This window comes from Sitophilus oryzae, unplaced genomic scaffold (assembly GCF_002938485.1).
Source record: "Sitophilus oryzae breed Bouriz unplaced genomic scaffold, Soryzae_2.0 scaffold_1067_pilon_pilon, whole genome shotgun sequence".
Classification (NCBI taxonomy): Eukaryota; Metazoa; Arthropoda; class Insecta; order Coleoptera; family Curculionidae; genus Sitophilus; species Sitophilus oryzae.
Genome location: NW_022145690.1, coordinates 1238271 through 1252775, shown reverse-complemented (window position 1 = coordinate 1252775; position 14505 = coordinate 1238271). Strand labels below are relative to the sequence as shown.

The following is a 14505-nucleotide window of genomic DNA, read 5'->3' as shown; positions in this document are numbered from 1 at the left end:
TTTTTGGTACTTATTTTCCCAATCAGCAAACACCGAAAGAATTATTCGGTATCTTATTCTAAGCAAATTTCATATACCGGGTGCGTCTCAAAAGTGGCTCACACCTATATCTTTTTTATTTTTTCAAAAACAATAAAAAAACGAGATTTGGTATGTTAGTATATGACATAAATTAAGATTGACTGACGTATTCAATTGTTTTTGGTCACTTCCTCTGTTTCACCGGAAATAACTACAACTTTTGATTTTTAAATAGCACCCTCGGTATTTTTTTACTTACGATTATCACAATCAATTATATAGATTGTTGTCATCTCTACATGTTTTTCCTTTTCATAAATTATGGTAAGAAAAGTATTGGTTTAGGGCGATTTGAGTATGGTCAAAAACACTTTTCTCAACGTTTTGGCCCCAGGAATCCAAAAAAACAAGGTTTTAGTCTGGCCGTCCATCATCAAAAAACTTCATTCGCCAATAACTTTGTAATAATTATCAGAGATATGAGAAAGTTGTATTAATAAAATGTCAAATATTTGTTGTAGGAAATTTAATTCTCTACAAAATCGATCTCTTCACTTTATTTAGTACAAATCTCCCTTAGTTTTTAAGTTATTGCAGTAAAAAATCTGATCAAGGTGACTTGTCTTAAACTTTTCATCATATGAATGTTTGGAACTAGAACGATTTTTAAAATTAAGAGTAATGTTTCTCGATTTTGCTATATTGCAAATCACGAAATTGCAATTGCATTTGAGCGTCAAAAAATTTCGCATCTCAAAAAATACGAAATGTACGACCTGACTTATGAGTCTGATAGTGCTTTCATGATTGTAAATGACAGCCAGACGTGTATTTTCTATGAAATTATAGTAGATATTATAGTCTATGAGCTAGCAACGTTTTCGAGAAAGTATTTTAAGACGTCCGGCTCTTTGATATATCTTTTACTATGCTCTCTGGAACAGCATGCGGCCCGTCTGGCTGCCGATACCCCTCAGCGCCCTCTAGCTACCACGAAAAAAATTATGGAAACAAAATTTATACTGGAGATCATTAACGAAGAAAAGTTCTTTTAAACGAACCCTAGTTTGTTTAAATCGAATATCCTAAACCAGAATTATCATATTATTTCAATAAAAGCAAGTTTAACTTTCCCCCACCACTTTATTTTATGAGATAGAGCAAAATAGTCTATATCAAAAAAATTACAAATTTCTGGATGATTATAATAGTAATATTTAAAATACCTGTTCACCTGCATATTTTTGAGAAAAACTTTGTTTTCTGATTGGCTATCAGAGAAACGCCTCCTAGCGGACATTTTTCGAACTTGAAAATAATTTACAGCGATTTCTCTTGGTCGATTTCTTATTAGAATTTTTTCCCAAAGTTATACGATAAGTAGTTTCTAAGATACAGCCGGCGTCCATTTTTAGTTGGCCACCCGGTACAAAATAAAAATGTTTCTGTTGTTTTTTGTTTATCTATTATTGGTTTTATACAAAGTGATAAATAAAATTGGAAAAGGTTTGCTACTCTGACGCCTTTTTCTTCGATAATACCGTGCTGCCATAAGTTAATTTTTTCCATTCTCATTTTTTATTGACATTTATGTTAAATCTTATTTATTAAACAAACGCAAATGTTAACTATATTATGTAGTTTTTTTTATATAAGATGCTGTATGAAATTCTGGTTATGGTTATGAAATTCTGGTTATTTTAATTAGTTAATTGGTGAAAAGGTTAACACATTTATAAACTGCTACATTGTTATATAACATTCCTTGGGTTCATTAACATATCAGACCAATAAATTTCAAAAATATAAATTAATAGGTTAATATTGAATATTTTCAAGGAAATTAGAAGATTATGTAGACGTGTGTTCGCGAATTTATTTTGAATAAAAAATTATAATAATATGTTTTTTTAATTTTTACACAATATTGTACCGTATGATCGAAAAAATACAGTTGGCTTGGAGATGACGCGATCGATGACATTTATTTCCCATATAAAATGACAGCAATCTTCATTTCATAGCAATCGCTGACGCCGTTTTTTTTCGGTCTTGCGGTACAAAACAATTTCCTTTTTTTACTGTAAAAACATTTTCTCCCAACTCCTAACTAAACAAACTTCTTCCCTCTTAGTTTTCTTTACCTCAGAATTATTTTAGTATAAAATACTTTTCTTTGTGTTTATTTCTTTGAATTTCATTTTAATTTTTTTAGTCATAGGTTTACTATATAATTTACTTATTATTAACTTATTTTATTTACTTATACGATTTATTTCCAGATTGTACAATACCGCTACTCCACCCGAACTTACAATGCACTCCTCCAGAATTTTCTATTTTCTAACCACCCTCATCACTCTAACCCTAGCCGATGGGCCCAGGCATGGAAAAAGGGGCTACATTCACCCCCACGGACCCTTGCTCACGTTGCCCCACGTATCGGCCAGCGCTGGGGTGCTGGTTGGACCCCATCCTCCACACCCACACCCTATACACGGTGGGATAGGTTTCGGGGGGGAGCATGTGAGGTTCGACCTGCACACTATGCAGCAACCGAACTATATACAGAACGAGTTCAAAAAACTGGTCCCCGTCAGTTTGGAGAACTTGATTGAGGAGGAATGGAAAGCGTTTAAGGTGAGTTGTAGAGTCTACAGTGCTTTTATTTAAACTGTGAACATAGCCGTTAATCATTGTAATTTGTAAATCACTCCCTGTTGTCAGTGCTATCACCAACCTTTTATCATTCATTGATAAAATATTGACAGGCTATACAGTTTTTTCGCCAAACAAATAATAGACATAAAATAAAATTTCAGATATTTTTTTCCATCCAAACTATATGGATTCTTGGCAATCTCTTGCCTAAAAACTATTTTTAATTAAACAAAGTATTATTTTAAAACAAATATTTCTTTTGCAACGGAGTTTAGTTGGTTGCACACTATTCGTTGAAATTCAATGCATTGACAGTTCCACTTTAAAAATTAACATAGCAGAAGCACTATATTAAGCCATATGTTCATAGTTAAAATAAAAGCACGGTAGATTATACACAGGGTGTCTTTGCGGTTAAGCTTATTATGTTGATATTTATTACATTGAAAGTTCGCTATAGGCTTGGTGCATTTCAGTTGATTTCAAAAAAATTCCGACCCCAGCGCTCTATACGGCAGAAGTCAGAAGTTTTCACTATGTATTTCACGCCGTCCCGGTTACAGTTCATGTTGATCGCATTAAAATATTGAAATCGTGGCTCTGTCATAATATTTAAGTATTTTATTTTTTGCTAGTGCAGGTATTGAAACTATAAAACACTCAGCAAGTTTGTGAAATGTAACGCTGTTTCGGGTAGTAAAAAAAAGAGAAAAAGAACCCCTAGGCGTCGTGTTGTGTTGTGACAATTTCAAATGTTAATAAAATTGGCGAAAAAATATTCAATGATGAAATGGATATTCAAATGAATGAATTTGGAATGAAAAGGATATTCAACTTTCCCGAAACACCATTTTATAACTTCACAGTTTCTCACACCGATTTGATCAAAAGCAAAAATGGATTCAAGCAGTTCGACGAAACAAGTGAGTAAACAAAATGCTTATTACATAATCAAAAAAATTAAATAATCATATACTATGAGAGGATAAAATATAATTTGCAATGTTAATGAAATTTTATGAACATCTAAAATTATAATTATGAACCTTTAAAAAATTTCGTTATAGCCAAAATAGCCCCAATTATGTCTCCATTAGCAAAACCGGTGGTTAAAACTATGCTTGCACCGTAGTTGAACTCATCTAAAAAGGCTTTTTAGTTGGAATAATAAATTACAATACAAATTAGACCTTCTGAAGATATCAAAATATTTAGTTTTTTATTTTTATTTTTAGATTTTTTACAAATTATACTTCCTAACACTTTTTTAATAATTATATAATAATTTTTTTATATACTCGCTATTTAAACCCTTGTATTTGTACATACTAGTTGTTTACGATATTCTCTGATAGTGGCAGCACCGACGGAGAATGCACCAGGCCTATACATATAAAAATAATTTAGTTGAATTGCTTTTATAATTTTTTTATATGCTAAAAAGGAAGAAACCCTTCTTTACCTCTCAAACTTGTTGCGACCACTCTAAAACAGCCTCTACACTATGCGGAGAACTCTTCGAAACAGGTCAAGGTCGCGTTTCGTCGCCCAGCTTGACCCACTTCGGTTTGCTTCGACCTACTTTCGATTCTAAAAACTACTCGTGAGGAGGGCGTGGTGTTTTTTTTTGGCGTTTTTTGTTGCCTCCTTCAATTTTGTTTCGTTTTAAGCTATTTCCGAAACGTGGCGGTACCTGTACCCGAGGCAAAGGATTTTTTTCATAAATCTCAGTGAAATAAGTAAACCTAGACGTTTCTATTATACCTGTTAAACACGTGTTTATAATATGTATAGTAGATGTTTAGGAACAAAACTTTTCACTTCAACAGCAGGATTATAATAATTACAATATTTTTATCATTTAATTTTATTATAATGAATTAGAATATAAAATTGTATATGTTATGTTTGTTTACACAGCCTTAATTGATTAATATAACAGTAGTATTGCTTGATTATGTTAATACTGGCTTGATAATACTGGCTTGTTAATAATTGCTTGACTATATTAATACTGGCAACATCATCAATATATCGAGCTGATTGGGAAAATTATTGATTGGTCCCATGTCAATAAAAGATACTTTTATATATAACTAGCATGTACCAGCGACTTCGTTCGCGTCGAATTAATCATTTGTAATGGTGATGATAAAGCAAAGCAAGAATTTCCATTAATAATACAAACTGGATAAAATTTTCTCACATTTATGCCAGCATGAGAAAAAACAATATGGCGATATTATTATATAATAATAATAATAGCTCTCGTATATAGCGTTTAACGCCAAGGAAGGTAATGTGGCTAGCACTACGCTTCAACCGCCTATTATTACCTCAGGATTGTGAATCCCAAGTACTCATTTAAGGCTGAGTCGACCTAGGTACCCAAACTATTTTTATTTTTAATAAAAATAGTCGGCGGATGCAATGCCGGGTGTGGGATTCGAACCCACTACCTTGAGATTGGTAGACGAGAGACTGTACCTATACGCCACCGGGCACCTATTATTATATAACTTGGTAATATTTAAGGGGTAGTTTCATCTCATTGGAATTTGACTTTCGAAAAATCCGTTTGCCAAAAATAAGCTTTTTACTTCAAGCAGTTTAAGCAGAATCGTGGTTAAGAAATTACCCAACTTTTTGTAACACTCTGTATGATTTTTTAAAAAATTTCAAAATATGTAAAAAAACCAAATAAATTATGCTTGTCCAAGCGTTTTCCCGAAAGACTAACCGTTTTTTAAATAACAACATACTGTAATATTTGAGGGGCGTTTTCACCCTCTTGGAATTTGAGATTCGAGAAACCCCTCCTTATCGAACCTCTCTACACCCCACAGTCAATCCGTTTGCCAAAAACCAGCTTTAAACGTCAAGCAGTTTTAGCAGAATCGTGATAACTCAATGGTCATATTTTATGAAACACCCTGTATAAATTTATAAAAAATCTTAAAATATGTAAATCAAGAAAATAAAGTGTGCGTGTTTTTCCGAAAAAGTCACCGGTTTTTAAATAAAAAATATTTTAATATTTGAGGGATAGTTTCACCCCCTTAGAATTCGAATTTCCAAAAATCCCTTCTTATCGAAACTCTACACCCTAAAGTCAATCTGTTTTCCAAAAATCAGCTTTTTACGTCAAGCGCTTTAAGCAGGATCGTGATTAATCAATGACCAGATTTTTCGAAACACCCTGTATACATTTTTAAAAAATCTTAAAATATGTAAAAAAACAAAATAAAATATACGTGTTTAAGCGTTTTTTCGGAAACTTGACCGTTTTTTAAATAAAAAATATTGTAATATTTGAGGGGTGGTTTCACCCTCTTGGAACAGGAATTTCGAAAAATCCCTTTTTATCGAACCTCTACACCCTAGAATCAATCTGTATGCCAAAATTGAGCTTCTTACGTTGAGGGGTTTGAGCAGGATCGTGATTAATCAGTATATCAGTCACTTAAGGATTTTATATATTAGTATAGATAATAACATAGTGTGATATAAATCCATTCAAAAATAAGAAATAATTAGACGATTTTTTAATTAGTTTAACACCTATATAACCTATAAAAGGCAGACAGAAACATTTCGGGGATAGTGTAGGGGCTGTTTAAAGGTGTTATTTACAATACAGTATGATAAACTTGTCTTTTTTTTGTAGTTAACGTACGGCAAATCCTACCCAACCGATGAAGTCGAACGCTTCCGCAGAGAGGTGTTCATCGAAAACCGAGCCAAAATCGCCAGGTTCAACCAGGAATACAGCAAGGGCAAAACCAACTACGTCCAACAGCTCAATCCCTACGGAGACCTGTTGAACCACGAGTTCAACCAGCTGCTCAACGGGTTCAGACAGACCACGGCGAACGCCACTGGCGCGGAAATTCCTGCCCCCACCACTTTCATTCCTAGTGCTAACGTTGCCATACCTAACGGCGTAGATTGGCGACAGGTGGGAGCGGTGACAGGTGTCAAATCTCAGGGGGCGTGTCAAAGTTGTTGGGCATTCGCTGCGGTAAGTGTATATTTCTTAAACGTTGGTTATATTTTATATAAATAATGTCGTATAATATTGTACAGCTTGTTCGATTCAATGCCAAATTATTAAAATGTAATATATTTTAACAATTTTTATATATATTTGATACCAATTAAACATTTAGTTGCGTAATCGAGGGTGCGGTTTTTAAATTCATTGTTGCCAAACATGGACATATTCAGCTGACTAACTGAAATTTAAATTTCCCGCTAGGAATTCAGGTGGGAGCTCTGCTGCAAAAATGTCAAAAGTTGCCACAATTTATTTTAACCTTGTAGTCGAACATTGCTCTTTTTAGAACCTCTTTTAGTGCGAAAAGTGTACAAGATAGAAGCTTAATAGCCGTAAAAAACACAATTTTGAGCAGGAAAGCGATAGTAATGGTGTCCTTTAAATTGCTGTTAAGAAGATGAGTTTTGTTGATGTAAATAATAACTGTTTATATAATTATAATTAATTTATTTTTGTTTCCTAAAATATTTTGATTAATAGAAAATATATAAAAGTGGGCAACGCTATGCCGGTCAAGCTTAATCACGTGACTAAACGTAAATTTGATATGAACTATACAGGGTGGTCCGAACTGTATTCCGGAAACTTCGGTAGCATATTCTGCAGACAAAAATAAGTAAAAATGTTCTTATAGATGTATGTTCAAAAATGCTTAGATTCGGAGATACAGGGTGTTGAACTTTCATTTTTATTTCGATTTTTTCCAAATAATTTCTGCAGTAACGTCAATATTTGGATTAAAATTGGTGTCTGAGAGTTTTTTGACATGAGAAATTTGATTTTGATGTCAATATGATTTCTACTAGTAGAGGGCGCCACCTACGTATTTTTTAACTAGTTTGAAGAGTAATAACTTTTCATCCGTACATGTATAAAACTACTGAGTAAAAAATATACATTTACGACGCTTTTTACGTAAAAAAAGGTCTCTTGGTAAAAATCGCTACCAGTAATGGTTTTCGAGATGTTTGGAATCGAAATTATCAATACCTGCTATCAATGACATAAATTAAACATGTTATAGTTATTAGACTGAGATCATAAATTTGAAATGTTCTTGTACCAAAAATTCAACAAAAACTGTTTTATCATCATTTTTTTGCAGAAAAAATATGATTAATTTAAAAAAAATAAAAATTTCCCAAATTTTATTAACTACTTATACTCAACGTGTTTATTTTTCGTCAATAATAGCATGTATTGACTATTTCCATTCCAAATATCTTGAGATGTATATTTTTTCCCTCGGTAGTTTTATACAGGTACGGACAAAAAGTTATTACGCTTCAAAACAGTTAAAACACATGTAGGTGGCGCCCTCTACAAGTAGGAGTCATATTGACATCAAAATCAAATTTCCCATGTTAGAAAACTCCCAGACACCAATTTTCATCTAAATATTGACGTTACTTCAGAAATTACTTGGAAAAAATCGAAATAAAAATGAAATTTCTACACCCTGTATCTCCGAAACTAAGCATTTTAGGACATACATTTATACGAACTTTTTTACCTATTTTTATCTGCAGAATATGCTGCCGAAGTTTGCGGAATACAATTCGGACCACCCTGTATATTTTTTTTTAAATGTAGAGCCATAAAGTGAACAATTTTTACTTTTTTGAAAGTTTTGATGGTTTTGCAAATATTGGAATATTTTTATGAAAATATTTTTTTTATTTTAAATTATTTATATTAATTCAATATCAGGCTGGTGCCCTGGAAGCTGCCTGGTTCCGCAAAACAGGCCAACTGGTTGATGTAAGCGAGCAGAACCTAGTGGACTGTACCACAGAATACGACAACGATGGGTGCCAAGGAGGATTGATTGATCCAGCTTTCCAGTATATCAGAGCGAACAATGGTGTTGATGGGGAAGAGGTGTATCCATATGAAGGGCAAGATGGTCAGTGTCGCTTCAAGAGGGACGGCGTTGTAGCTCAGTGTACTGGTAAGTACAAGAATCTCCTTCATATTCCTTATAATTGGTTGGTTAAAGTGCCAAATACGACAGCTTATCGAAGTCAAATTGGCAGAATTGCCTATTTGATACCTATGATACACTCAGTCTGAAACCCTGTCCCTAGGATCTATACAGGTCCGGTAATAGGATATCTAGGCATAGGAATTACATGCATTGGAATGAAACGCCTATAAAAAGTCTAAGCTTAAACAGAGATGGACAACAACTTCCCCGTTTCCACTTCCACTACGACTGTCGAGTTAGACAAACTCCAATAAGATAACAAATTTTGATGATAACCATCCACCTGCCCTTTATCGCCATTATTTTATTTCCCTTCCCGCGCCTCCGCAAAACGCCGTCACGTCAGTCCATCACAGAGTTGCCAGATCTACCGGTTTCGTCTGTAAGCTACCGATCTACCAATTTAAACAAAAATCTAACGATATGTTCAACTGCGTCTCTAGTCTAATCTGACTTTATTATTGTTTATTAAATTTTATTTAGTAATCATAGGTCATCGTTCTGTCTAGTTGTAGAGTTACAAAGATATTCCTACAAATCCTTATTACTCTTTATTAGGCGCGGTATTGGCGATATGCCCTAAGAAGTTGATATCTTTTGAAAAAATTTTGTTTCATTCATCTACTAAAGTTGAACCCATATTTTCCCCAAAAATATAAACAAAAAACAAAATCTAAGTTAAGAAACAAACTAAATACGGATAAATATTTTAGTGCTTTTCCTGTCAAAAAAATATATTAATATGAAAAAAGAGTTGAGAGTTGCTACAGCTTTCCCACTGAAATGAAATTAATTTTAGATATCACTGATCAAAATTTGTACAAAAGGTAAAAAGTGACTGCTATCTCTACTTGTTATAGTTTTTATTAATATATTAATATTGTTTAATTTAATATATTTTTTTTAATATTAAATAATATACCTCTTCCTCAACCCGGATTCATCCACTCCTGGATATAGGTCTCTCCTATCCTTTTCCATGTCACCCTGTTTTGTGCTGTATTTAACCACCGTTTACCTGCCACTTCCCTAATGACACGCAGGCACGTGCCCCTGCCCACGCGAGCCTTAGCTTATCTCCCAAGACTATACTGGGAAAATCACTGTCCCATCCCATTCTCATATCCAAACCTCAAAATTTTCTAATCAAAAGCGTGGCCTTGAAATTACCAAACCACTAAACCACGAAATGTCGAACCTTAAAACAAAACTACCCCAGGCGAGTAGAACGTATGATTCAGAATCTCGCACTGAATATAATATACCTACCTATTTCTAATTCTTGTTATATTTACTATATTTGTATTTTATTTGAGCGATCTAGTATTACGACACATAGGAATGCTAATTTTGGACTTAAATATTATATTTTATTTTGTTTCTGTACTTTTGATTTTCATTGAAGATCTACCAAGAATTTTGTTCTCGTATGGAATTATAATCTAACAAACCCGGCAACCCTGTTCAGCTACTCCTTTATAAAGTTTTTTCGGCCTAATTCCTTTGTTACCGCCGCCGCCGACCGCTGTCGGGGCGACTGGAAGGGAGATCGTACAGTATTGCCATTTCTTAGAATTGCACTTGCTATTTTAGAAATGATTTCAAAGTTCTGCATGTTACTTTTTGTTTTAGAAAGAAGTTGTTATGTGCCTAGAGAAAACATTCTTAAAATTGTTTTGTACTTTATTTATGCCCACTTGCACCGTTTCTATAAACTTTGTTTAAAGGCTAAACAGTGATTAACTATATAATATTTTATTATACTTAATCACTGTTTAGCCTTTAAACAAAGTTTATACAAACGGTGCAAGTGGACATTAATATTTCATTAAGTAGGCAAGATAATGGGATTAGAAGATTCGGGATTTAGGATAAGCCAACATAATTTTCATTTAACAGAATGGCAACACTGTCCTTCGTCTTTCTATTTTTTCCATTCTATTCTATTAGTAGCCGGTAGCCCCCACGTCTTAAATACCCACCCCAATATTAATATTAACACATTAATATTTCATTAAGTAGGCAAGATAATGGGATTAGAAGATTCGGGATTTAGGATAAGCCAACATAATTTTCATTTAACAGAATGGCAACACTGTCCTTCGTCTTTCTATTTTTTCCATTCTATTCTATTAGTAGCCGGTAGCCCCCACGTCTTAAATACCCACCCCCTCACGCAGAGGCTCTCTCGTCGTATCACTTCTATGATCACTTCCCCTATACAATGGTAGGGAAAAGACACTTTATCCGTCTCTGTTGTACTGCAGTGTATTTTGCAGCCTTACCATCTTTTTTTATCGCATTGAAAACCTCCTATTGCTAATGAAATTTTGCCACACGTGTATACGAAGTACACTGGCATCATACTTAGACAAATATTAATATAAGTAGACCTTACTGGTGCTCACAACATTAACTAAGACAGAATATGCTTTGATTATTATACTATTGAATATACAGGGTGTCCCAATATTCCGTGGACATTGAACTACTATGTATTTTTGGAATCAAAATAAGTACATTGAACACAATTTACCTCTATACAAAAGTGCTTGAAAGTGAAAATATAGAATTTTATGTTAGTACCACAAATTATATTTGACAATAAGCTTCATAAAGAGCTTAAAAAATTAATAAATTTTAAATTAACGTTCGGGCAAAGAGGAGATACTCTTTGGTTCGGGTTTAATTTTTATTGATGCCATCTAACGGACAATCAAAGCACTTTTGTATAAAGGTAAATTATGTGCAATAAATTTATTTCGATTCAAAAAATACGTACTTCGTACTTGTTCTATGCCCACGGAATATTGGAACTTCCTGTATATTTTGTAGCTCTCCTCTGGAAAAATAAATTCTCCAATAATTTTTTCTCTATCTATGCGATGTGGCATCGTTCAGTTCGAAAATATTTGAACTAAAATTTATCTAGGGGTCGAGATAGTTTTCACACTTTCCGTACTTTTTTCTTGATTTTGGGTCAAATGTTAAAGCACTTAGCAAAACATAGGCACCCCAAATCTTTGAACATGAACTCCAAAAGTTTGAAAATGAACTTATTTTGATTTCAAAAATACGTAGTAGTTCTATGTCCATGTAATGTTGAGACACCCTGTATAGTATTCCCATTAAATTATATAGATTTTTTTCGCAACACTTTTTCTTTATTTAGATATTATTTAAATATTCATAACTTAAGGCCTTGTAGTTTTTGTTTCATTTACATTTTTAAGTTTCATGTTACGGTGTTTTGTTTTAAATTTGTATTTGGACCTTGCGTTGTGAGTTTTTTTTATCAAACCAAGAGGAAAATTCTGTGCGATGGTGGAGAGTATAAAGAGCATGATTTGTGGAATTTACAACAAAAATAAAAACATAGTCTTTCACAAGCTAGTATTTTAAACAGTAAAACAGTGTCTGGATCATATAGGTACCTATTATACAGTATGTCCCCGAATTGTCTTATAAGAGAAAAAACTTTTTTATTATTGACAGTTTGAGAGAAATGCATTCTTCAGAAAAATTTTTGCTTATTCTAAAATGGTTAATCCCGTTTATACTTTCCCAAATTGCCATACCGTTTTAGAGAAAATTAAAAAAAAACATGAAAGTGTGGTTGAATTTTCCTACTGTTTTTTTCTATTGTAATTTTCTATATTGAAAGTCCTAAAAATCAAAAGGCGTTTCTATGGTAATATAATTTCGATTTCATTCTTTGATAGATGGTTATTATTAACTTTGATTAACGTTATACTTTTTCCTGTATCACATTTTCAGATAACTAATACATAGTCTTTCCGTAGCATAAAACTAAAAAAAATGTTGTACTTCTTTAACACGTTAAAACAGCAAAAAAATTGACTTTAATTGAACTTTTATCCATAACAATCTATCAAAGAATGAAAACGAAATTATATTACCATAGAAATACGTTTTGATTTTTAGGACTTAAAAAAATTCAACCATATTTTCATATTTTTTTAAATTTTCTCTAAAACGGTACATACAGTAATTTGGAAAAGTATAAACGGGGTTAACCATTTTAGAACAAACAATTTTTTTATGAAAAATAATTTTTTCTGAAAATGTCAATAATAAAAACCTTTTTTTTATTTATGTAATTCTTAAACCATTTTCGCCTGAAGAGAGATATTCATTAAGTGTGTAGTCATGTGGGCAAATCAAACTAAAGTCAGAAACGAGCCAGAGAAAATTTCGACAGACGACATCCAAAATGTGTCAGAAAAAAACACCTGGAAATACCCCTTATTTAGATAAACAATTGAGATTTGTATCTTTAATTAGAACCTTAAAATAACTCTAATGAACAGGTTGTTTGAAATACCCTATTAAGGTGCGTATTCATTATCCGAACGAACGAACGAACGAGCGAGCGAACGAATGGAATTCGGTATATTTGGACGGTGGACCGAACGCATGCGGTCGTTCGTTTGTTCGTTCGCTCGGCCATCTGTTTCGAGTCGGTACATCAAAGGCGTTCGCAAACGAATGGGTTAAGGTGTTTTCGTTTGGTTCTAAAATCCGGTTCCGTCCATACTACTACCGAACGAACGAATGAACATTCGTTCGGATAGTGAATACGCACCTGAGTATTTTTTCTCCTTCGGTGATCCTTTTGTATTCCCTTTCTGTAATCAAAACTTGACGAAACACACCTCTCTCTACACATGATAAACGATATTAATCGATATTAGTAGAATAAAATCTCGTCATGCTTGATTAGACAATTTAGTTAATTAGATTCTATAAAAAACAATACGGCTTCCTGTATTAACAATGTCAATTAAAGAAAATGTTGAAATTTCAGGCTCTGTGTTACTAATTATGAAAATATTATAAGTATTTTGTTGACACATTATTGCGTGTTGACCCCACCTAGTTTATACAAGATGATGCATTATAATAATGATAAATATATAATAATAAATAAAATACTTGAATTACATATGTAAATTTTATACTATGTATAGTCAGTAACTTTCAATGCATAGAAAATCTAATATAGTCTACCATCGATAAAGTGTTTAGCTTCATTCTAACAGCACACTGTTGGTTTGCCATTGACTGCAAATAAATGATATTTATACATATTTAAGGCCATGTCTATGATTACTTATTTCTCTTAGGTAATTGTTTTAAGATTATAGATTTACTGTTCCGGGGTAAATTCTACTAAATTGGACAAATATATCTATAATTAAATATTTAAAATAATAATGATATGCATATCTACATATAAAAACCTTGCTCTAGAAATATTACATAGATATAAACTATTGATTACATGTTTGGTCATAATCACACGACAAATTCAGCTGTCTCAAGGTCTAAATCAATTTATATTTGACAGAGTATTATGATAGATAACAGATAACCAGAATTAATTTTATTTTTTATTATTATTATTTTAATTATGTAAAAGATATGTCGAAAGTGAATGAATGTGAAGGATATTTTTTTTAATTTTAGAACGTATAGTTATATGAAGTATATTACTGAAAATGAACATATTAAGATACACCTGAAATGCAAAAATTGATTTAAATATGCAAATAAAAAAGGGTGGAATAATAAAATTGTATTTACCTGTTAAATAAAAAAAAGAGAAATACGTTTTTTAATATATACCAGCATCTGAATTTCATTAAGCCATCTTAAGCATCATTTATAAAATCAGCATAAGAATAAGTAATGAGAGAGGCTGTTTAACTTCTGAATAATCGTAGAGAACACTAATTTAGAACACCTCTATGTTCCC

General features: G+C 32.5%; 1 protein-coding gene across 1 annotated transcript in view; it reads left to right on the top strand.

The window, feature by feature from the left end:
- The window catches only part of LOC115879628 (cathepsin L1-like), a 56801-nt gene that overhangs the window by 20472 nt on the left and 21824 nt on the right, over nt 1-14505 (top strand). Inside the window, exons 2-4 of the mRNA XM_030896527.1 lie at nt 2304-2661; nt 6350-6703; nt 8450-8690. Coding sequence (XP_030752387.1) covers nt 2338-2661; nt 6350-6703; nt 8450-8690 — 919 coding nt within the window. The 5' untranslated portion in view covers nt 2304-2337. The remainder of the gene's footprint in view (nt 1-2303; nt 2662-6349; nt 6704-8449; nt 8691-14505) is intronic.